Raw genomic sequence first — 26,007 nt, forward strand, 5'->3', positions numbered from 1 at the left:
TAGTAGTCTCTTGATAAACTATATTTTAGAGTTAATTTTGCGTAAGTACCTAAGATTTTATTTATTTTTCATTGTAAAATTACAATAAAAAAATCTCTAATCACTAGCTCACACAACAAAAAAGAGAGGAGAAAAAACTTTACTATAATTTATCACCACTCGTAGGTACTTACATTAAATATTTAAATAAGAAATAAGTACTAAAAGCAAATTATACTCCTTCAGATGTTCAGAACCATATTATAAAAAGCGTTAACAGCTTTATACCTACATGCGTTTTATATAAGGAATAGGTAAAATAAAACCCGTTCTAGCTGAGCGATGATTCACGTATTAATTACAGCTACAGAGGTAAAACTTCATTATTTGCAGGATTTTAGTATGTTGGTATTATTGTTAAGATATCATACTGAATGAGTGAAGAAAGTAATAGTAAGTAACCTTTAAAAAAAATAGTCATCTACAAAAAAAAATACCAGGCATAAAACTATTTTGAATTAATGACTTTATTTACACAGCTAAAAGTGAAATTCAAAGTAAATAAAATAGAAAAAAATAATACTCAATTTATAGTAAAAAAAAAAACTTTTTCTTGCCTTTACTTAATCCATTCCTACTAGCCGTTTTTTTTACCCTCACTTTTTTCAACAATAGATATTATATTATTTTATTTACACTTGGTACCTCGAGCGCATGACAACAGGACAAAAATGTAGAGCCGACACGAAAGCGGTATACCAGGAATATTCATTATTTTGTAATTTTTCACAGCTGTCATCCGCACTATACTAGCAAATAATATAAAAACTAAAACTTCACTTCATAAGCACAGCAAACGTAAACCAATACAAGAATTGCCTTCCTGAAGTGTTGTATAACTATCGTGAGAGCGGCCAACGTTTCCGTCCGGTCATAGTCAAGGTTGGCCAACCCCACCAATGACGGTACACCCACAACAGCCTTACAATACAGCCTACACAACCACCAACTTAATTTGGCCGGTTGCCGCTGAATCACTTCAAAAACACTGAATTGAAACTCGGAGCGTGAATTACTGTTTAGACATGGTTAGGCCGTAATTTGGTTCTAAGCGTCTTGGTGTTTTTTTTATTATTGTCCACCTTAGAAGAATAATGAAACTTAAACGAGAATGAGAATTTAAAAAAGGTGGGATGAAAGCATCGCTTCTTGCTTTATAGTTCGGGTTGTAAAATGCGTGAAAGGGGACCTAAGCGATTCCTTCCGAAATGTGTTCAGTGTGTTTAGATAGTTAACATACTCCACTCCACATGTCTAGGAGGCGACCTGGAGTGGGGGGAAGGTCCCATTTACCTGCCTATCTCTCAAACCAGTTACGTTGACACAAAACCTTTCTATATTCAAGTAATAGAGCAAGGGTTCCCAAACTCTTAAGAAATTGAAACACCCACCCCATATGAAAGAAATGATTACAAATCAAAAGACACCAATTTCAATAAAGAGATATTTAATAGTCTCAAACACTTATTTTTCAAGAATGAAATCGTTTCACTGTTTTGACAATAAATGCTTTATAGTTAAGTATCTTGTCCTACAGACAATAATTAAGCGGAATCCGGGGTACCGCGGTACCAAACTTTATGAATCACTGTCTTAGACTATAGACAAACTAACTTAGAACACCTCAACTTAGCTGACTTTCCAATAAACATATTTTACACTTTCCACAAACAAATTGTTGAAAATTTCAACATACAGTTAATTTTTAATCATAAATTATACATATAACAATACAGAGAGCAATTAACGCGAAGTAATTTACTAGCAACAATAAATTATGTTTCTGAATGAAGATTTTAAAACATAATAAAAGTAAATAAATAAAGTAACTGTGAGAAACGGTTTCAACCGTTCATTGCATTCGGCTAACGACTGCAACAGTTTACAAGAAGAAAGCTCAGTTACCGATAAATTTACCGATCCAGTAGCGGTAACTGGCGATAAGAAAACGATAAAAATTATCAATAATTCAATAATCGCATTTCGTATATTGTTTAGTGTCGTTTGAAAGCAGTTCTTTGTAAAGATAATCCTTTATTGACAATCGTGCATTAAATTGCAGATATTAAAAGTGCATTAATTTTATGTCATTGCTTTTGTGTCGCGATATTTGTAATTTATTTTTCATGTACAATCTTGCTTTTTTTTATTTGTTGTCAAGAACATAAAAAATAATAATATCCAGCATAATCTTGTTCTTTACAAAAATGAGCAAGTATGTAACTTACATATTTTATTTATTAGTAAATTGTCCCACGAACATACCAAATGTGTACTTATTGAAAAAATCTTCAGATTAGGAAAGCGGACTTTGTGAAAAACGGTAGAGAGATAGATCGTATTGAAATCAAATCAAATCAAAATCTTTATTTGTGAATACAGGTATACAGAAGGTGTTACATAAAGTTATTATAATCTCTGTATTCAGCCTGTTAGTAGGCATACAAATAAAAACATCTAGAATGTACAAAAATAAGTAGAGTTAGCTCTGAAATAAGAGTTTGAAGTCTCTTCTTATTGTGTCGATGGCAAACTAAATAGTGTCGGCCCAAAACTTGCCAAGAAATATGGCGCTATCTGCAACGCTCATCAGATCCTCCTATGTGCAGGTGTAGGTACGGGCATGCAGGATACGATGTAAGATGTTCCATCTGTCCCACCTGAACAAATGAAGATAGAAAGAGAGTGCCTGGGATTTGAAGTAGATGAAATATTAAAATAAATGAAGGGAATGGACAGCGATCGATGATATTATGTAATATATATAACAAACAGATTCTTCAAAGAAATACCAGAATATTTTTAAAATAAATACTTAATTTACTGCTGTAACGGCAAAATGGATTGTAATTGGAGATAAAGGCAAATTACACTGCATTAGAAATATAATACCGTAGATTCTATCAAAAAATATCATTGTTACCTGCGAAGGTGGACTAGGCAGGAAAATGATAACCCATCACTCAAACAATCACCGGACAAAGGGCCGAACAGTTAGACTGTTGCATCAGACCCACAGACCCACCGTGTCATTATTACCCGCCAATTTTGACTGGTCCTTCGTCCGACAGCCAAATTATAGATGGCTCGATAAACACGATGTCTTTGGAAGGGTCCACCTCCACTGGTCGGATGTCGAATCTCAAGCATTTGTGGTGGCCGTAGTTTCTCCCAATTACACCGTCTCTAGCCGCGATTGGCCGCTCGAGGAATCCGGCATGTCGTGACTGTCATAAAAAAACTGACGCAAATTGCCGATACGCCTCGTGCACACAATTTCATGCTCCGACTTTGAGAATAGTCTGGATTCGTCATAACTCAGAACAATGTGAATGCACGATACTCGTTTTAGGCTAGAGAGGTTATTAAACCCGAATAAAATTAATTAAGAGCGGTGCAAGCTAATGACTGCGCGGTAAAAGTCGACTCGTTCTCGCGCTGGCGTCGATACTATAGTTCTAATTGGCGTTTTTATCTGCCGGAGTTGTGCGGTATGATCGGCACATTAGTATTGAAAGGTCACGAGGAGCTCCAGTCATTCGGAGGCCACGCCCCCTGGACGTCTGTTTCCACCTCTAATCTGCTCGCAACATCTATTCATGTTTACGGTACTAGTTCACGAAGGTATAATCCTATTGTGTCTTTGTGAGAGTCGAGTATTCTATTGCCTCTTGTGAAATAGATTCGCCATATCATAAAGCTGGCCTAGCACATCTCCTAGCACATAATCTCTTTGTGTGAGTGTTGCCTGGACGTTGTAATCTAGGACTTGTCTGGGCTCGTATGGAAATCATGAGTAAGCATATAAAGTGACGCTCGGTTCGTCATTATCGCTACTTTCCAATCAACCGTTGGTAACATCTAATATTGCCCATCATGAACACGTATCATATTCTCAGTTACAGATTATTACTTCCTAGAAATGTAAAATTCTCCAGGGTTGCTGCAACACAAATGTTAGGTGCATAACAATTCAAAAACCAAAATTCATATGACTATTTCTGATTTTTCAATCAACATTTAGACACAGTCAATAATGTGGAATTATTTATTTTATATTCAAATTTGGTATAAAGGTATATAATTATTTATATATTATTTGCTTTCACTTTGTCGGGTAAGTCGATCATATTTGTGGTCTTACAAGTAAGTCTATTGGGAAATTCCCAGTAGTTCAACTGGTAAAACTACTGGGAATAGGGGACATTTCTTATACAATAAAAGAATCTGTTGATTTTAATGACCTGCAAATGTCAATGGTGAAGATGGGGGCTTAGCCAAGTTGCAAATGATAAGGACACTGGATAGTGACAGTGATAAAAATGCATATAATATATTTATTACCGTCAGTGTCAAGTATCATAATCACGGGTCATAATCGTGTGCATCTTGGCTAAGGCCAAGACACGACGTCTACTGAAAGTGGCTTCGGTAGTTCCACAGGTTCTCTGTCCTAGCTCATAAATGACCTTGTTAATGAAGTGAGAACCTTGACATCTAAAACTACGGCTCAAAGGTTGACAGATATTGTTAATCCGACGAATTTTCCTACAATACCAAAATAACTTATTTTATAAAAATAACAATTGACGAAGACACATAGTTTGTTCAGTTGCCTAACTAACAAATCAAAATAAAGTCAGCTGAAAACTATACATTTCTAAATGTTAGTTAAAATACGACTCAAAATCGTATAAAGAATTTGTTTAATTTAGTCCCTAGAATCAAAAAATACAACACGTGTTTAAATTTCGACTGGTCTTTAGGTCGAATAATCCAGACGACATGGAAAGACGGCAGCACAAAATAAAAAAATCGGACGGAGACTGACAGAGGCCTTTTGGCCTACGCCTATACCAAACGTTTGACCTAGGTTCATACCAAAAGTTTGGCCTAAACTAACACTAAATGTTTGGCCTAGGCTTACGCCAAAACTTTGGCCTAGAGCAGCATCAAAAGTTTGGTGGTAAAAGTAGTAAAATACGAACATCGTTAATTAGAAGAAAATTTACAGTTTCTAATATACAAAGTAAAAATAAAAGAGTCATTGTTTTAATTTTAAGTCATAGCTGATGTTATCGTGATAAAAGTACAGACACGACCGAGATTGAATTGTTAAGTAATATTGACTTTAAAGAATAACGATTCATTCCCCGCGATAAAACTGATGTGATAAAGATTGATAAAATTGTATTGTATGCTACGGTACAACAGTTGCAGTAACACAGTTTTTTTTTATATTATAAGATTTGAGTGTATAGTTATTTAATATTTAACCTCTACGTTCTTTTTAAAAGCATACCTGACAAAAAAACTTAACTTCTCTACTTTTATGTTTTTGATTGTCTCCTAAGAGACTTCGCAAGTACAATTACCCAAAAAACCTCTGTAAAAATACCTACAAACCGCGCAAAAACCAACTTCAATTTACTTCAGCTATGAGGAAAATTCAGCGGGGAAACAGATCAAAATGGAGGCAATAGGTAAATTTCGCTCCGTCACGAAGCGTCGTGGGCAGCGGAGCGGAGCGGTTGGAAAAAACCTGACTATTGAGACCACTGTAATAGTCTGAGCCACTGAGCCACCGAGCCATTGAGCTCATACACACTCGGATGTGGTATTTAAACACACTACAAATAAAATCGGTTTAGTCATTCCTACTGGGGGAGATAGAGTTACAAGAAGAAGCATGCATAGCACAGAAGAGCATGGTAACATAAATTATACATCAATGCTTATTATAATTGCTATTACAGAACACATACTATTTTATATAGGTACATTATTTGTCGTTTTTTTAGGAATCTTGCTAAATTCACATCAGGATTGTCAGAATTTTCACTGTTGTTAATTAATCACTACTACAGAACAGAGAAGGTCCATTTTTGTTTTGTTAATTTGAAAAATTCAGACACCATCCAGTGGCATTACCCGCCGAATTGTTCTGATGACGTCATCGGGATTTTTCAATCCTTATGCGCTTTTAGGTTTAGGAAGACTCCTATAAAAAGACGATTAATGTACGTACCTACCTCCCTAACAAAATATTACTTGTTTTATTAGTGGATTTGAACGATAATTATGTCCCAAAATGCGCAACAAATGAAATGCAACTCCTGGTGAGCAATGTACAACATTCCAAAAGTTGCATTACTCCTTAGTCTCAAGATCCTGTTCCAGGATGTTACACTGGCATTTTGCCATTACCAATAGCCTCAAAAATACACTGAGAATGATTCTTTTAAATCATCTGTTCTATGCTCACTTAGATGCGGTAGTCGAGCACATTCTGGATAGATCCAAGACGGTGTTTTACACCAATTATGTCCTAAAACAGCATCTAAATTACTTACTCTTGAAATTAATGTAGGTATGGCTCATTTACAATGACTCGCACGGTTACTACTGTGGAGTTAAAAATACCACATCGAAGCAATTCATCTAAAAAAGCAATATAGCAATTTAACATTTGCGCATATAAAACTAAGTGCACAATGCACAGAAATGTCAAATAATTGCTTCAATGTGGCCTTTTTAACACCCATGTACTGATTGTACTTTACCTTATCAGTTTCATGGAATTTAAAAAATACGATACGTCTATAATTAAATTAGTATATATGTATTCTTTTAATAGTATCTAATTCATCGTGTCCAAATTCTCTTCTACCAAATAGGTATCTTTTTTGTACCACCAACGGACATCGCATCGGTGTGAATTCGATGTTTTCGATTCGTTCCTACGCACACGTTTTAATCGATTAGCTACGATTCAGGAGCGATTCTCTATTGTCGATGTAATTTCCTTGTAGCGCTACATAAATGTGCTAGAACAAGTTATTTAGTAGGTATGCCTACCTGATAAAAATAGCTATGTAGAAAATAATGTTTGAGATGTAAGCGAGGCGCGATTACCGGTCGCTTGTTACAACACTATTACTGTGCCCGTGCGCCGGCAACCGGGCACTTTTTGTTAGTTTTGTCTATAATAATGTGGCCAAGTAGGTATACCTACGCGCAGTCATTACAATCAAATTTTATGTACAGACGAGAACAATTTTGGATTAGATGGGAACTTTAGCGCTGACGAAACAGTAAAGGTGAACGTACACGTAAAGGTCGATAGAGCACAAGCAAACATGGTAGAGCAAGTGAAACGCATTTCAGGAAACGTTATCAAATCGCAACTGACGAAATACAAAAGAACAATGACCCAGATCCGGCGAAGATAACTATCGAATGTGACGCATGCGTGGAATCGATAACAGTAGGTGTACTGGCACGCATTGCGGCGACGGACGCTATCGAGCCAATATTTACCCAGGCAATAGCAACACGCGAAACGACGGGCGTGTGAACGCGGCTGCCACTAATTGTGTTAGACCCTCAGACACCGCCGCCAGGGGAGACTTATTCAACTCTACATTACAGAACCACGAATATAAAGCATATTATACCTACCTATTCACTCGGCAGCAGCTGCACCGAAACGGAACGGCAGATGCGCGTGAGCAACCGACGCTGTTACTACAGAAACGAAAAAACGCGACGGCCAGTTCCAAAGTTCAAGTGGTAGCATTTCACCGAAAGCATGTGGCGAGACTTACCAGCGTGATGAGGATGTGGAGCCGGCAGCATCGGCGCACTCACAAATAGTACACGTGCACGAACGCCGCGGCCGCGCACCTGTCGCGCTCTGACTTGCCATTTCCATATTTGTCGAGTAACGAACGAGGCGCGCGCGCAGCCCGACGCGCTGAGGTGGACTGGCCTGCGCCGCGCGCGCTACCTGCGCCCACCTGTCCCCTCCGCCCCACCACCAGGAACCGGATGGTACTCCAAAACAAAACGGCCAACAAAGGACGTGCCGCGAATGTTCGCGCCGCCACCGCTCGCTAGGGTCGCCCCGGGCCGGGGACCCTGCCTCTGTTTACTCGCGACACCTGACTCACGCGCCGAAACCCCGCGCCCGCCTGATGATTTACGACTGCCCGATAACACAAGCCACTCGGCTGTTACATTTGCAAAACGAATAGCCGATGCGGCACATTGCGATGTCGCAACGGGCGATGCGAATGATACGGTCGATGTGAGACAAAGAAATTGTTGACACAGAAGGCGAGAGCGAGGCTGTTGAATGTGTTCGAGTGGAAGGATGATTGCTCAACTGGCCGCCGATGAAGTGGCCGTAAACACAAACAATAACGGATGGTGTCGAGTGCCCGGTTTCGGGGCTCGCCTTTCCATAACACCGGGTTGGTGTCGCTCTATTATTTACAAATCAATTCCCGTGTATTTGTCAACGACCGCACACACACACTGACCTTTTTTCCGCCGTTATCTCTGGTTGATATGATAACGCCAGACAAATAGGGCTATAATTAAATTATCTGAGATTTCGTTTGAATTCTAATCCATATTGAACAATACTATAGATTCAATTCTTACCAGTAAAACTTTTGTATTTCATACAAAATTGTATTTGTTATCTTATCAGGGAAACGGTAAAAACAGCTTGTGCGTCACACGTAATAGGTTTCCTAGAATACCTAAATAAACGGTTTTAAAAGTTGAATTGTTTATTGCGCTCTATTAACATACGTTTTAGGCGTCTAGCTAATTACATTAAATAGTTCAGTAAAAAATCACCCTTGATCATAAGTTAGACAAGGAGAGATAGATAAGGAACAAAAACCGTTTTCAAATAGCAACGTAGCTTTTCATAGTGTTTCCAGGGCTTGATAAATGTCAAGAAATGTAGCTAATTCAGGGAATTGGCACGTGGTGTTAAAACGCATGCGCGATGCGATAACCGACGTCGCAGGCGCCGCGTGATAACGCGCACGATACACGCTGAAACGAGGCTCTTTTTCCAGTCGGCGTAAATTATTCTCGCACTAAGAATACACACACTATATATGTAATATACTTTATCTCTTCTGGGCAGTTTCGCTGCTTATGGCAACTCAATTCTACGGGTTAGGAGGTTTGCTGCTCTGCTCTTAAGTGTCTCATATGGCTGCAATAGGCTACAAATACTTGAATTGTAGCGTTGACAGCGACTTTCCGAACGGCGACTCTCGCTACGGCGAGTCTCTTTACGGCGAGTGGCCTTATTTTCCCTCTACGTCGAGCGAGTTTTGATGTTATAGTTTGTATAAGTTATGTACGCTGTAATTGTCATATATACGTACATATATAATATACTCATTAGTCACAAGACCGTAACCTTCTAAATGTCAAAACGTTTTGATATATGTGATGTGGCCGTACTAATTATGTATATAATTATTTATAAAGAAATAAATAGCCAATCTTATTGGTAAACGGGCGAGCGTATTGATTACACGTTAGGACACCGGTGACTTAGTGTTCCTTGTAGTATCCGAAGCGACCTCAGTCTCTTTTCTCATGGGCTCGAATGTGACTGGCAAACCCGAACTTTGTTTTGAACACCCAGTAACATTGGAGGTAGAATAGCTGCCCATCCTAGTTGAAGAAGCTATGGGTTTGGGACGATCCTTGCGTGTTTGACGTTTAACGTCGAGCTCTTGCAGACGATTTTGCTCGAAGTTCGCTACCCCTGTTTTCACATAGTGACGCCACTCAGGTCTTAGAACAGCAAGGTCTTCCCAACGTTCAGTGGAGATGTCGTAGGTTACGTTGGGTTACGTTAGATTAGGTAGGGCCCCCCTCCGCCCTGTAGTTCCGGGCGCAAGAATAGGGCTACGGTACCCCCTGCCTGTCGTAAGAGGCGACTGAAAGGGGACACTGGGGATCGTGAGTGATAAGGGCGGGGGCCCGAACCACTCAACACACGATCTCCGGGATGGACGGCAATGCGATATGGCCTCGCATCGCCGTAAAACTGGGATGGCGTAGGGGTGGGGATCTACCCCGGGACGCGCTTTAGTGAAAGCAAGTGCGAGGGGAGCACCGGTGCGTTCGACAGAGATCCCGGAGCTCCCCGACATGCACCGCAGAGGGCCATCGGAGGGGTTTTAGTCGGTAGGAGTCCGACATAACCTCAGTGCTCGTGGGCGACGAGGTATCCATGAGGATTTCCCCTTGGTTAAAAAAAAGGTTAGGTGGGATACGTTTCAAGACGTCCTTATATCGTAGATACTGCTCCCCGCGTTTGTGCTTCCCACTTCCTAGTTCCAAGTAGAAAGCGAACTTTGGAAGTCTACAGTCATTCATACATTGGATGTGACCGCACCAGTCTTAAGAGCTTCGCGCCTTATATGCGGACTGGTGGTGAGCTAGGCAGTAAGCCTGCGTTGCCTCCACTCCTGGCCGCGGCGTGCGACCTAATTTATTATACTATATACAATTGATAAGACTCGCAATTACATTGTGATTGAAGTCAAGATATTTTAAAGTGCGAAAGCAATATTTAATATACACACACACTCTCACCCATACACATAGAGGTAAGTACCATACACAGAGGTTAGTTAATCTTAAGAACAAAAATGTGCTTAGACTTAGGAGCCCAGTTTTTGTTTAATTGTTTTTGATGATAAATCGGATGCAGCTGAAAATCAGCGCCATAATCTAGCTACTGCTAGGCTATGGCATTTGCTGCAGCCTTTTCGGCATTATTTATAATTCTATTGTTAATTATTAATAATATTTATAATTCTATTATTTTATATATTTATAATTCTTTTCTATTAATATTTATAATTCTATTGTTAAATATTGTTAAAAAACTAAACCACTTAACAATATGTAATTTTATGTATTTTTTGCCGAATAAATATTTTCCTTGACATGTAATTATTAGAGTATTTTTTTGTTTTCATTGTATTTTGACTATTTTAATTTTACTCTTTGACTTGTTAGTACACTAACATATTTGCATGCCTATGTTATGGCCAAATATGCTGTACTTAAATATTATTTATTGTTACCACCTAAAATACCATATTTGTGCAATGAACCATTTATTTGATTGATTGATTCTTTCTTTTATCTCCGAAAACACATTTCTCAAGTGTGTGTGTCAGGTGTGTGGTAGAATTAAAACAGAATATAATACGTTACAATAGAACATCACCACACCATATGGACTGGTAAAGTATCATCTAACGCGTCGGGTCCCATCAAGGCATTAAGGCAGTGATCGGTCGCCGGACGCGCATCCGCGTCGCGCAAAAACGCGCCACAGCCTCCGCCGGAGACGTCACCTCACATACAGGTTGTTTGTACAAGTAAATCAACACGCGGCAAAACAAGAGCCATTTGAGGCAAACCTACAAAAAGTTACAGTAATTACCATTTTTGTGTACCATTTTATGTCTTTCTCCAGGAGAGAGGCATCATAGACTGAAATACAAGTATTTATATACTCAGTCAGCTATGGTACATACTCAATTATATTCATGTCAATTATGCTTAACTTAAGGAAAACTATGTACCGATATTTTTGTCAATAAATATTACTATTTATTATTATTACTAATTAATTAACAGGCTTCTATCGTGTGGGTTGTGAGGTGAATTACCAACCTCATCAACCCTGGTGTCAGGGTTACTATTGAGCCGCCAAAGGCCCCTGACATGACTCATATAACGACTACGTAGGTACTTACATCAGTAAGTAGTAACCGGGACCAACGGCTTAACGTGCCTTTCGAAGCACGGATCGTCTTTCGGACAATCAGATGATCAGCCTGTAATGTAACCAAACTAGGGACCAGAAAGTATTTTTTGTGATATGTCCGAACCGGGAATCGAACCCAGGACCTCCGGATCGTGAGCCCAACGCTCAACCACTGGACCACGGAGGCCGATAGAAGATTAGCAGGCTTGAATCACTTTACTGGCCGAAAAAGTAAGATGATTCCGTGCTTCGGAACGCTAAGCCGTTGGTCCTGGGCAACTAGCCCATCATCATCAGCCGTACGACGCCCACTGCTGGGCATAGGCCTCCCCCAAGGATCTCCACGACGATCGGTCCTGCGCTGCCCGCATCCAGCGGCTTCCCGCGACCTTCACCAGATCGTCGGTCCACCTTGTAGCGGGCCTACCCACTGAGCGTCGTCCGACGCGTGGTCGCCATTCCAAAACCTTTCCGCCCCATCGGCCATCGGTTCTCCTCGCTATGTGTCCTGCCCACTGCCACTTCAGCTTTGCAATTCTCCGAGCTATGTCGGTGACTTTAGTTTTCCTGCGGATCAACTAGCCCAAAAACCTCCAACCCGCAGTAGAGCAGCGTGGTGGACTACGCTCCATACCCCCTCCGGTTGATTGAGAGGAGGCCATTGCCCAGCAGTGGGACGTATATAGGCTGTTTATGTTATGTTATGTATGCATATTTCACCAACACAATTGGCTCGACCATTATAGACGGCGATACGGCTCAACTATCACGTTGGTCTAAAAGAAAGCTCGGTGAGGTGTGGAATTAAAAAATAGGTAGACACCTAGCTAACAGACTCTTTGACCCGAGCCCATTAACGTCCCCACTGCTGGGGCACGGGCCTTCCCTATGGATGGATAGGGAGATCGGGCCTTAACCACCACGCGGACCCAGTGCGGATTGATGGTTATTAACGACTGCTAATGCAGCCGGGACCAACGGCTTAACGTGCCTTCCAAAGCACGGAGGAGCTCGAGATGAAAACTTTTTTTTGTGATCACCCATCCTATGACCGGCCTCTGCGAAAGTTGCTTTACTTCAACAATCGCAGACCGAGCGCGTTAACCGCTGCGCCACCGAGCTCCTCAAAATATGTACTTACTCTATATTCGATTAGCCTCAACGAGCCTCTTAACCTCGCCTTTACTCGTAGTAATCGCTCTGACAACTTTTTATACTTTTTTATTCTCATTGTGAACTAGATTATTTGTCGAATTGTTGAAGTGTCAAAGACTCGACGACGACTTTGGCACGTGTTACAAGTAGGTAGATTTAATAGGCAGTTTTAAATAGGCACAACTGTTAAATAAAAAAAAACATTCAATTTTTCTATTTTTTTTTTGTTTTTTATTTAAGTTCTGTACCATAAATTGTATTTGGTCAGATGTCAACTATTTCTTTAGGATGAAATTGCTTTAAATTATATTACTACAACAAACATAACATAGCATCACGCGTGTATCCCCAAAGGGGTAGGCAGAGCTGTATAGTATATACACCCACTCCTCGCGAGCTACGAATAAGTCCCAAGAATTAATGGTGTATGAGAAATGCTATTTTTAAATATTTACTTATAACATATCAGAATTATGGATTTTTAAATTATTAAGATATTTTTTATTCCATTTTGTTATTTTTAGAATTTTCATATCGGTATTATTAGATATTTTTATTTAGGATTGTTAATTCGATTTCTCTCATTTATAATTTAGTATTGGTAACAAAAACACTATTAAAAAGCTATTATCATCCTAGCTAATACGAAAACAACAGAAAGTTAAGATACATTAAGTAACACCCTGTAACCTGTTGACAATTATATTTTCTGTTAAAAAAGTTATACTCCTGCACATCGTTAGAAACAAACATGGGAAACTGTGATAGTTTTCCTTCGGGAAGATCTTAGAAAACCTTTTTTATAGCTTTATAATATTCCTGCCCTGCCACTTTGTACCAAATGAAATGACGTTTATGGTACAGAAATTAAGGACTTGTCATAGTGCAACATTGTTTTTTTTTAAATGAATTGCTTCAATGTGGCCTTTATAAAACCCAAGCATACCCCGGACACTTCATACAAACAACCTCGTTTAACACAGACACCACACATTGACATTATTGTACACGCGCATCTGATGAGACGTTCGTTATGTAAAAATTGACGATTCGAAGTGTAACTAAACTATGTTACCTACTGTATAAAGTAGGTAACATATATATTTTATTGAATTTGAATTTGCTGGTGGGGAGCGGAGAGTTTCCGTTCTATATGTAGTATTTATTCCTTGTTCTATGCCCCAAGTGTCTAACACAACATTAAAGCAATTCATCTAAAAAGCAGTCTTGCAATTCGAGATTTGCGCATACAAAAGTAAGTGCGCAATGTCAAGCATGTCAAATAGCAATATTGCTTTTCTAAACCCCCTAAACTACGTCACGATGGGACAAACACTAGAAAGACGATGATGATAAGATGATGGCATTTAAGTGCTATCGAAAATTTTATCAAAGTCCCACAATCTCAAGTATAGTCAATAACAAACCGAGCGACCAGTACCTATTAGAAGAATATAGATAAACCGCGGAAACTCTTATCGCTAAATGTTACATCACCGTTTTAGAAATTCTTCACTATGTACAGGTTGATATCCCACACCCACCCACATTCCCGAGAAATGCATTTTTGGAGGTATGTGACCTAACCAGTATTGAGGTGGTTTTTCCTTCGCAGGTTGTAAGGTCAGACAGGCAGTCGCTTCTGTAAAAAACCTGACCTGTCACATCTTCAGGTTAGACAAGCGGACCCTGTGAAAAGCGGGATAACGCTAGGGAGATGATGGTCAGGTCAGGTGAGGTATCAGAAACGTCTAAAATGAAGGTTCCGCCAAATCTTATTGTCCTGCGCAGTCATATTTCATGTAAGCGGACTTTAGTGGCTCAATAATAACTTGACTCCATCAGAATTAGTCTTCTTCTATTGTGAGGGTTGTGAGGCGGATTACCAACTCATTAACCCTGGTGTCAGGGTTATGTTATTAGTTTATTGAGCCGCCAAAGGCCCCTGTCATGACTCATTCATGAGACGACTACAGAGTTAATTGGTGAAATCGGCTCCTTCAACATTTCTTAAAATTTCAACTATATTGGTGCCGATTCGGGCAACCAGCAGCTCAAAAACTAAATTTGACAGGACCAAAACTAACTCTATCTCGTCCATTCTCTTAGTGAAAGTGAAGGACGGCACTACTTTAAGATCTGTTAAACTGTGTGATCTATTAAAATTAGGTTGGGTTTGTGTCTGAGCAAAAATCTCAAGATCTCAAGATCCATTACCTATCTCAAGAAAAAACAACATAACAACCATAGCATCACACCTTTGTCCCAACGGGGTAGGCAGTTAGCTCGTGTCATGCGATGTGATGCTCCTCGAGAGAAGCCGAGCCTATCTGCCTATCCGAGCACAAACCACACACAGCCACCAACCGGAAACCACGAAAAAACTCATATTAAACTAAATTTATCTTTATTCAAGCGATATAAAATATGTGTCATATCACGTGAAATGCAACAAATATAGTGGTTATGTATGAGTTATGATTCATACAAATGACGTGTATCACTTATGTAGCGAGTGACGGAAAAATATAGAAAATTATGTTGCTTACTACGAATAAATAGTTGCTTATCTCGATTTTTCTGAGTAAAATATTGTTTTGTTTTCTAAGTAATTGTGATATAATAGTAATCAACGATTAATTTGTGGGAGTTTGCTATTATAAGTCATCGTCTTCAGGTCTTGTCAGGCTCTTGTCGGTGCAGCATTTCCATGCTACTTCTTTAGGGAAGAATAGGGCAGTGGTTTCCCTCTTGCCTTCCGCCCGCAGTACTCTGTCTGCCGCAAGTGGGATGGCGCCCAGAGTAGTCTATTACAAAGCCATACTAGGACTCCTGCCCTCCGCCTCTGAATAGTACTGACAGTTACTGCTGCCCTCTGTCAGGTTCCGGGTTACAGTCCCTGTGACTTGCCCCTTCCGTCCTGCATTGCGGTACCGATGGCCCATCTTCGCCTCTGCAACCGTTGAGGTCCTCACCCGTATCTCTGGATAAGGGTTCTACGTTATACCCCGTAGGTCTTGTGGTGGTGTAGGTAATTTCATACTAAATTACTATTATACAAACTAGTCAAACGTCCGAACTCTTTGTTACAATAGTCCAATAGTGGCAATCTTACACTAATATCGCGAATCGCTTAATATTAATGATGTCTAATGTTTCTGATATTATAGTATAATATACAATACAGTACAATGAACAAGCCTCGCTGACTGTGTAATGTCCGTGGGAATGTGACCGCTGACAAATGTCAGCAGTTCTACCACCTCATAAATAACAAGAACTTTATGTATGCATAAAAGCAATTTTCCTCGCAATAGATGGCGGTATTGTAATAAATACATAACATGACATAAACACCCGAATGAATGAATGGATGGATGTGAATGAATGAATGTGAATGAATGAATGAATGTGGGTGAATGTGGTCACCCGGATCAAACCCTATCTCACATAGTGAACGAGTGCCCTCTACACCGGTTCCCAGGTGGCATAGCCGATCTGCATTGTTGACGGATGCGGCTGAGACTTGGCTAGGGGATCTTAAGCTAGATATATGATCCACGCAGGATATTTTATTTTTGTCTGCCATACACAATAATAATAATGACATAAACTTCCCACATCCCACTGCTGGGCACTGGAGAAGCGTGGTGAAGTATGCTCCATACCCCATCCGGTTGATTGAGGATGCCTGTGCCCAGCGGTGGGATGTAAACTAATCAACAAAAGAAGTTACTATGGTCCTGTGGTACATCGGCTTGCTTCTCAATCGGGAAGCGCCGGTTTGAACCCCGATATCGGACTTCCACCAATGAGTTATTCATTTAAAACAGATGGACCGACCATTATAGACGACAATACGGCTCACGACCTTTCGCGTTTGTCTAACAGAAAACTCGGTGAGGTACGGGAACTTAGTTCATTTTGCGATGAATGTACCTCTGACTACCCCAATTATAAATAAGCTTATGTAAAATGAATATGGCCTTAATTAGCAGGTAAGCAGCTTGAGTATAATCTTCAGTAGGTTTAACAGTTTTAAGTCGACTTTTATTACTGTGAGCCTTCTGAAAGTATACCTCTCAAAGTATGAGCTAACGGAACCCTAAAAGTAAATTAACTTAGATGCACCTTGCGTGCGCGAAGATGAGGGGTCAACGACCGTCCTTTCCTATGGAATACATCTGCCTACTATTGTGATTAAACTTATCTAAAACAAACACGGCAAATACAGGGTGTTACTACTTACTGATGTAAGTATGTAGTCGTTACATGAGCCATGTCAGGGTCCTTTGGCGGCTCGGTAATAACTCTTGACACCAGGGATATGAGGTCAGTAATCCACCTCACAACCCACCCACCCAAAGAAGAAGACGTGCTAAAGTATACATACAGGCAATAGATTGAGTTGTTTGTAAATAATTAAAGCACGTAATAACGGGTTCTTACCGCGTTTAAATGGGTCAGTCCAATCTCATCAGTCATCCCGTGATCATGGCACTTGCAACAGTGTCGAAATATCGGGAATCTCATATCCCCATTTAAACACGGAAAGAACCCGTTATTATGTGCTTTAATTATGATAATAACCGCGTAAACTTAAAACATTGTTTGTAAATGTTTGTTTCCTTTTGGTGGTTGCCTGGAAGAAATTGCTCTAGAGCAATAAGGCCGCCCAAATTGTACTGTATTCATGTGTTATGTCTGATTGTTGAAATTTTAGTTCTGTGCAATAAAGTATATTTGATTTGATTTGAGAAAACATCATTTAGTGCATCCTTGGTTATGATACACTAACCCCACCCCAGGACTTGTTTTATAGTACTTTTACCCGTGTTTAGGGAAACTCGTGTTCAACCGGTCTACAATCCTGCAGGTATCGCGTCCTGAGCTTTTACAGAAAATACATAAAATATAAACAAACGTTTAATATGCTCGTCCCGGCTTAACTAGAGCTGCTAGCATAGAATAAAGAACAATACTACGTACGGTCACGAGCATTAATATGTATATTAATATGTGTATTAATATGTATACACTTTGCTACCATGTCACATTAACTTTTTTGACAAATTGTACTGTAAGTCTCACTAAATGTCAAATATGTTAGTGCGACAGAGTCCTAAAGTGGGTATATTATATTGCTCATGACTGTACACATAGAACGGTAACTCACCACCCCGCACCAATTCGTATCGGGCGCCGACCTCACCCCCTCTGTGACTTGCTTTAGTCTTAAATGGCCGTAAGTTGCCTTTGATTACTTATGGCTCTGCCCACCCCATTACGGATTACGTGCGTGAGTTTATGTATGTACACAAGAACAACTGCAAATAAGGTGTCTTAAAACTGGTAGTGGTATAACAAAACGGTTGTTACTGGCATGGTGGCATCCCCCGACAGACGCACAGTGGGCAGGTCACATCTGCTTCGGCAGATGTCGCGCACGCGCCGACTGCGCTGGCGCAGCCCGGTGGTACGTAGTTTTTTATGCCAGCTATAAAAAGGACACTGGAAGTAAACTTATTTTTTTTACTTATATAGGTATATTTTATATGGAAGACGCAGTTATATGCTCTAGTAACATAAGCTCACGACTTAATCCCAATTAGGGTCGTCAGAGGTACATCCATCACAAGATGAACTAAGTACCCACACCTCACCGAGCTTTCTCTTAGTAATAACAAAGCGGTGCGATTATGAATTAAACAACACATACTTACTTAGATAAAAATAATTACAAGAATGATTGCTTCTAAGCTGGATTAGGATTTGGGAACAAATAAAGAATACAGAGCGGATTCAGCTGCTTATCTTCCCGGGCATATCGTAAAAACCGGCATTTGGGACTATGTTGTTTCTAGCATGTGAACCATTAATAGGACCCCTAAGAAGATTTCCCTAATTCAACGCCCATCGGCCTACTAAGTATAGTCGATTAATTCTTTCAAATATAATCCTCTCAGATGACGCCCTAAGCCGAAGTTCGTGCCCATCTGTTGTCATCATCTTCTCAGGCCTTTACATCTTTATCAGATGATTCAAACAGCATTTCTGTGGCAGCTTTTAAAATGGCTGTAAAATCCAATGCGAGAGGCAACTGGCATTGTAGTTGAGGGTTATTAGATGGTACAGGTGGTAAATCGGCCCTATCACTTCTGTGACTGTGAGAATCTGGAACCAGGTTTTATCGTGTGCTTTGCACCCATCGGCCAAAGACGTCCTCCACTTGTTCCGGTCACTGGCCAGATCCTCCCATTTATCGGGGCTGATCTCAAAAGCAAGCATGTCACGCTTTGTGCAGTATTTAAATCGCAACAACGGCCTTCCCACCTTTCTTTTTGCAAAGGCAACTTCGCTCAACAGGGTACGTCGTGGTAAGCGAGTGGCGTCCATTCGACGCACATGCCCCAGCCACCGCAATCTTCGCTGTTTAAGCATCGCGCATCGAGCATCTGTTGTCACGTTGAAAGAAAACTGTCATAATCGTTTTCAACCTCAATAACCCCCCAGTGGGTAGGTCACGAGTACTAATATGTATATGTCGTGGCCAGATCTTAGAATTGATCATTTCATGATGTGCTCGATCATTTCATGATGTGCTCGATCATTTCATGAAATGGTCATATTTCATGAAATAGAATATCATTCGTTGGCCACATCATGATGTAGTTTGGCCAAATCAATGAACACAAAACATTTAAACATAAACATCTAAACACATAAACATCTAATGCATGATTACTTCATGATATAGATAGATAGATCGTTTGATGGCCAAACGTTGGCAATCATATCGTATTTTTTTTAACATTATCCACCGGTAGTGGCGCTGGTGACGATTATATCTGAAAGGAGATCATCGGCTCTCCATACTTTGGCCGGCCCAAATTTGAAAGTGCCGGCCAGAGAAAAAAAATGTGTCGAACCTTTCGAGTAGATTGCTCTGACCATTTTTTACTATGACACCAAACGTGTATGACCATTAGTTTGGCTTTAATTGGATTTTAAAAATCACGATTTTTCATACATTTTGTAAAAAAAAATATTATGTCCGTTTGGAAAAAGGGGATACAGGCGTATTACAAAGGACCGTTAGAACATTTATTAGTATGGCGCCAAACTTCTATGACCATTATTTTGACGTTTATTGGACTTTCCGTTTTGGTTAATATGTTAAAATGCCGGCAATCGAAAAGAATACGTCGAATCTGTCTAATAGTTGCTTCTCAATATTTTCTAATATGACACCTGTCTTAGGCAGACATAATGTGAGTTTTAATTTAGAATAAAACCCAAATCTTCAACTTGAACTTATATTAATTATAAAATGGTACAAATTGTGTAAATGATGCGTTCGGTCATGAGGTCAGAACGAAACTGAGATTGCAAATTTATTGGCAAGAAACTCCTATGCAAAATGCAGGTTTTGTTATACGCGGGTGATAATTGCGGACTTGATTTAAGAAGGCGCTGGCCGGAACATCTTCCCCCCTGTTGAAGACATCGACTTCAACCGCATAGATCCTCAGGCGTCGGTAGCGGGCAGAGGCGAGTGAGAGGGCGTCGTATGGTGCCTCTCGTTGTGTTGACGTCAGCTACTCTGGAGACTCCATCCGGACCAGGAAACAGACGCAGGACTCGTCCAAGGCGCCAGCATAAGGGTGGCGTGTTTTCTTCATGAATCAGGACCATATCTTCAACCTTTAGATCGGCTTTGTTCACTCTCCATTTACATCTTTGTTGCAGCTCGCCGATGTATTCGCCTTGCCAACGTTTCCAAAAACTCTGGCGCAACTTTTCGACGCGAGCGTAGCGTTGGAGATAACTTTCGTTGCAATCTTCCAGGGTTGGTGTAGGTAGAGCTCTTAGCGGTCTGCCAATGAGAAAGTGCCCTGGGGATAGGAAAAGGAGATCGTCAGGAGATGAAGAGAGAGGACACAAGGGGCGGCTATTTAAAATGGCTTCCACTTGTGCAAATAAAGTAGTAATCTCCTCGAATGTGAGATGAGTGTTTCCCATTATGCGCTTAACATGGTATTTGGCCGATTTAACACCGGCTTCCCAAATACCGCCAAAATGAGGAGCGTATGCTGGTGTGAAATTAAATTTTATTCCTTCTTGAGTTGCAAAAGCCGAAAGAGATTCTACATTTTCCTTTAAAAAACTATTTAGCTCTTTAGCACCGGCTATAAAATTACGACCATTGTCACAGAATATTTCAGCTGGCCTTCCTCTGCGAGCAACAAAACGACGTAAGGTCATTATGAAAGAATTCTTGGTGAGATCGCTAACAGCTTCCAAATGCAAACATTTATATCTCAGACATACGAACAAACATAAATACATTTTCACAAGCTTAGCTCCTCGACCCTTTCGATTTAAAATCAGGAAAGGACCTGCAAAGTCAAGGCCTACGGAGACAAACGGAAAGTCCGCCGTGATTCGCTGAGCCGGCAGATCGCCCATTTTAGGGCACAAAGTCTTCCCTTGTACACGCCTGCACCGTACACAGTTATATACTGTGCGCTGCGCCGCGCGCCTCCCGTCTATCGGCCAGACTCTTTCCCTAATTATGGCTAACAGTAATTGCGGTCCAGCATGCATGTTGTTACAGTGTTCGTGTGCAAATATAAGCCTACATAAGTGATGTCTAGGATCGAGAAGAATGGGATGACGTTTGTCGTAAGTATAATGAGATGCGTTTATCCGACCACCTACTTTTATTAAGTTATTTTCAAAGAATGGTGATAATGACAATATTCTGGACTTTGGACTCAATGATTTACCTTTCGATAGTAAATTATATTCTGTGGGAAAACTTTGTTGCTGAGCTATGCTGCACAGATGATTAAATGAATCATTTAATTCCTCAATAGTTAAGTTGCCTAATATTTTACTATTAGGATTTTTTACATTATGTATGAACCTTTTAGCATATGCGAAGGATCGTTGAATTCTGTTTAGCTTAGAATATCTAATGAAATCAATTAAGGGTTGTGAGACAGTTACTGTCATGGATTTTACTTCCGGCAAAGATTCTAATGGAGTCGGTTTTAATGTAGGCCAGAAAGTTTCATCTTTTGACAGAAAATTCGGACCTGACCACCAGAGTTCAGAGTGCAGCAGTTGGACCGCATTGACCCCTCTGGAAATAAGATCTGCTGGATTATAGGCGGTAGGTACGTAGCGCCATGAAGAAGGTAGTGTAGTCTCTAAAATTTCACCTATGCGATTGGCTGCAAAGGTTTTCAGCTTACTAGGCTCGCTGTTTATCCAACTGAGTACAACGCTAGAGTCGCACCAGTGCACAACAGCTGATGGGGTGAATCGTAAGGACTCTAGTACGCTTTTACACAATCTGGCAGCAAGCAGAGCAGCACAAAGCTCTAAGCGTGGGATCGTGGTGGGCTTTAGTGGCGCCACCTTTGATTTCGCGCACAAAAGTTTAACAGAGACATTATTTTCAGCATCCATTGTTTTTATGTAGACGCAAGCCCCATAAGCGCGTTGCGAGGCGTCGCTAAATGAATGCATCTCTACATCCTTTGGTAAATCACACAGGACGGACCTGGGAATCTGGAGAGTGGTAAGATCAGGTATGTAGCTAGCAAACTCGTGCCAAGCATTATTTATATCATCTGGAACCGGCTGGTCCCAGTCTATTTTTTGTAGCCACAACTGCTGTAGCATAATTTTAGGTAAGATTACACATGGACTTAATAGACCCAAAGGGTCGAAAATTTTGAATGAATTTGACATTATGTAACGCTTAGTTACTTTTGTATTTGTGCTATTTTGAAGTGGAAGGGAGACTGGAAAATGTAATTTATCGTTAGAAGGATTCCAGCCAAGTCCGAGAGTACTCGACGATTCGCTTAAAGTCAGGCTATCTTGAGAGTTAATATTAGAATTATCAAATATTTGAGGCAGATTTGTTTTATACTTTCTCAAAGGGAAGCAAGCTCCGCTAAGAGCAGAAGCGACTGATTTTTGAATATAACGAAGTTCTTCTTCACTGTCGGCTCCAGTTATAAGGTCATCTACGTAAAAATCGTTTTGAATTATTGTTTTTATTTGCGCATCCTCGCACTCCTCCCCGACCTGCCAGAGACACTTAGTACTTAAATAGCTCGCACTTGCGGTCCCGTAAGTGAGAGTATTCAGACGTAAGGTTTTGATAGGTTCAGACTCATCTTCCCTCCACAGAATCAATTGCAAGTCACGATCTTCATCAGACACTTGCACTTGTCGGTACATCTTTTCGATGTCTCCAGTTAAAATAAACTTATACTGGCGAGCTCGAATCAATATGGAGAAAAGAGAGTTCTGCACGTTAGGACCTACCATCAATATATCGTTGACTGACAGGCCGGTGGAAGTGTCCAGAGTAGCTGACGTCAACACAACGAGAGGCACCATACGACGCCCTCTCACTCGCCTCTGCCCGCTACCGACGCCTGAGGATCTATGCGGTTGAAGTCGATGTCTTCAACAGGGGGGAAGATGTTCCGGCCAGCGCCTTCTTAAATCAAGTCCGCAATTATCACCCGCGTATAACAAAACCTGCATTTTGCATAGGAGTTTCTTGCCAATAAATTTGCAATAAAGTGAAAATAGTTCCCAAGATGTATGCAACAAAAGTTTAGAAAGTTCAGATGACAAAACGGAAAATGGATATCACAAAGAAATTAGTGAACATTTTGAATCCAGTGATACTGTAAAGATAGGATCTGAGGATAATTTGGTTGAAGATAAATCCAATGTAGGTCACAAAGACAAGGCAAACAACGAAGTTTCAGATTTAAATTCAAATCAGACAATAAAAAGTAACATTCCAGATAATGAGCAATGCAATATTTGTGGTCAATTTATAAATAATTCTGATATTATATATTACCAAGGACACCCACAGGATGCTGTGGAAGAGTTTATTGCATTGACTAATGAGAAATTGGTCTTATCTGCAGGTGATGAAGGAGATATAATGGAAAGACCACAAACCAACATAACAGGATTTTCAATATTTGATCAACATGGGCACCTATGTCCTATTGATGGTGGACTTGTTGAGAATGATGTTCGTATATACATGTCAGGTTATTTAAAATCCATATGTTCCGACTCTTCTGACATAGATGAGGATTCAATACCTGTAAAAGATGTAGGCCCTATTATTGAATGGTTTATTCATGGATTTGATGGTGGCGACAGAAATTGTATCACACTTTCAACTGAATTTGGCGAGTATAATTTGTTGAAACCTAGTACAGAATACACACCACTTATGAACAATTTATATGAAAAGATATGGTTAAGCAAAGTTGTAGTAGAATACTTGGAAGAGTTTCATTATCTTCAGCCTAATTATGAAGATTTACTCGAAGTCGTTAGAGAAGCGAAAATTCCAGAGCTGGATGATAAAAAAATGACTGAGGAAATGCTTCACAAACATGCACAATTTGTATGTGATCAAGTTGTCAGCTTAGAAACAAATGAAGATGACGATCCTTTGATTACCTTACCATGTATGAGAGAACTTATAAAGTTGATGGGCATAAAATTCGGGAAACGTAAAATTCGAGCTAAAATCGATTACAAAAAAGTAGACAAAAAATCTTGGACAAAAGCAACAACGACACCACTAGTAAGAAAAACATTTGAAAGTTTCTTTACGAACCAGTTGGACAAGACAAATCATGAGTTAGTTTTAAGACGAAAAAGATGTGGTATTTGTGAGGCCTGTCAGCTACCAGATTGTGGAGAGTGCAATGCTTGTCGGGCTATGGCCAAATTTGGTGGTCATGGAAGAACTAAGAAAGCATGTGTTCGGAGACTTTGCCCTAATATGGCTGTGCAGCAGGCTGAGGATTCAGAACCTGAAGATGAAGATGATTATCAAATAATGGTTGAAAAGAAAATACAAGATAAATTAGAAGATACAGTACCAGTAAAACTAACAGGAGTTAACAGCAGAAATATAAAGTGGATTGGAGAACCAGTTAAGGCAGATTCAACAAAAATCTACTATGAGAAAGTAGAAATTGATGGTGCAGAACTTCAAATTGGAGACTATGTCATGGTGGAAACTTCACAACCAAATATACCTGCTTTAGTGGCCAGAGTTGTATACATGTGGAAGGAAACATTTAATCTTAAAGCGGGTTATTTCCATGGCGAAGTTTTTATAAGGTCATCAGGGGGCCTCCAATTTATGTCTTAGGCAGACATAATGTGAGTTTTAATTTAGAATAAAACCCAAATCTTCAACTTGAACTTATATTAATTATAAAATGGTACAAATTGTGTAAATGATGCGTTCGGTCATGAGGTCAGAACGAAACTGAGATTGCAAATTTATTGGCAAGAAACTCCTATGCAAAATGCAGGTTTTGTTATACGCGGGTGATAATTGCGGACTTGATTTAAGAAGGCGCTGGCCGGAACAACACCAAACATCTATGACCATTATTTTGACTTTTATTGGAATTTACGTTTTAGTTCAAATGTGAAAAGTGCCGACCAGCAAAAATACCATGTAGACAGTATCGAATAGATGCCTATTAACATTTTTTTCTATAGTACCGAACGTGTACGATCATTAGTTTGGTTTTTATTTTATTTTGAAAATATTGATTTCTTATTTATTTTGTTTAAAAATAAAGTGCTTTGGGCAAAAATTGCAATACGGCGGATTACAAAGGACCTTTAATACAACTTTGAACATTTAATAATCTGGCGCAAAACATTTTTGACCATTATTTTGACTTTGGCTTTTATTGGACTTTTTAAAATCTTTATGTTTTTATACATTTTAACAATGGCAACAAGCAGAGCTTTCCCAATGACTAGTTATTAGTCAGATAAATACCTTGTGTTTTTGTTTTGTGTGTTGAAAGGTGAACTTCTATATTAATACCATCTGATTTTAGATATGACGTTGGCTGTAGTTTTTGCATTCCACTCAACGTTACGGCCTAAGTTTAGGTTGAATTATTATGACCGTAGATGGTTACCACCCTCCAAAGATAAGCTTGCTATCTAGTGACGAAACTCGTTTTTTGGCATGACGTCTGAAGTAGCTGTTAGGGAAGACAGGAGTCGGGCAGTTGTACTTTGCATGTATGCCGATCACAATGTCCTGGTGCTACTCGGCCGATAGCGTAGTACCTCTATCGCCCCACTGTATTTTCCTTGCATACACA

The 26,007-nt window shown here is 39.9% G+C and overlaps 2 protein-coding genes across 2 annotated transcripts; one reads left to right on the top strand and one right to left on the bottom strand.

Annotated features, from left to right (window-relative positions):
- Positions 1-20,074: 20,074 nt before the first annotated feature.
- Positions 20,075-23,178, bottom strand: LOC126379650 (uncharacterized). Its single transcript, XM_050028505.1, has one exon. It carries the CDS (start codon positions 23,150-23,152, stop codon positions 20,315-20,317), a length of 2,838 nt encoding a protein of 945 aa, XP_049884462.1. The 5' UTR covers positions 23,153-23,178; the 3' UTR covers positions 20,075-20,314.
- A 94-nt stretch (positions 23,179-23,272) lies between these two features.
- Positions 23,273-25,025, top strand: LOC126366922 (DNA (cytosine-5)-methyltransferase PliMCI-like). Its single transcript, XM_050010269.1, has 2 exons — positions 23,273-23,277; positions 23,414-25,025. Exons 1-2 carry the CDS (start codon positions 23,273-23,275, stop codon positions 25,023-25,025), a joined length of 1,617 nt encoding a protein of 538 aa, XP_049866226.1.
- The last annotated feature ends 982 nt before the right edge of the window (positions 25,026-26,007 follow it).

This window comes from Pectinophora gossypiella, chromosome 1 (assembly GCF_024362695.1).
Source record: "Pectinophora gossypiella chromosome 1, ilPecGoss1.1, whole genome shotgun sequence".
NCBI lineage: Eukaryota > Metazoa > Arthropoda > Insecta > Lepidoptera > Gelechiidae > Pectinophora > Pectinophora gossypiella.

Coding starts and splice junctions, on each gene's coding strand:
- LOC126379650 (XM_050028505.1), bottom strand. CDS start 23,152: ATGGTAGGTCCTAACGTGCAGAACTCTCTTTTCTCCATATTGATTCGA.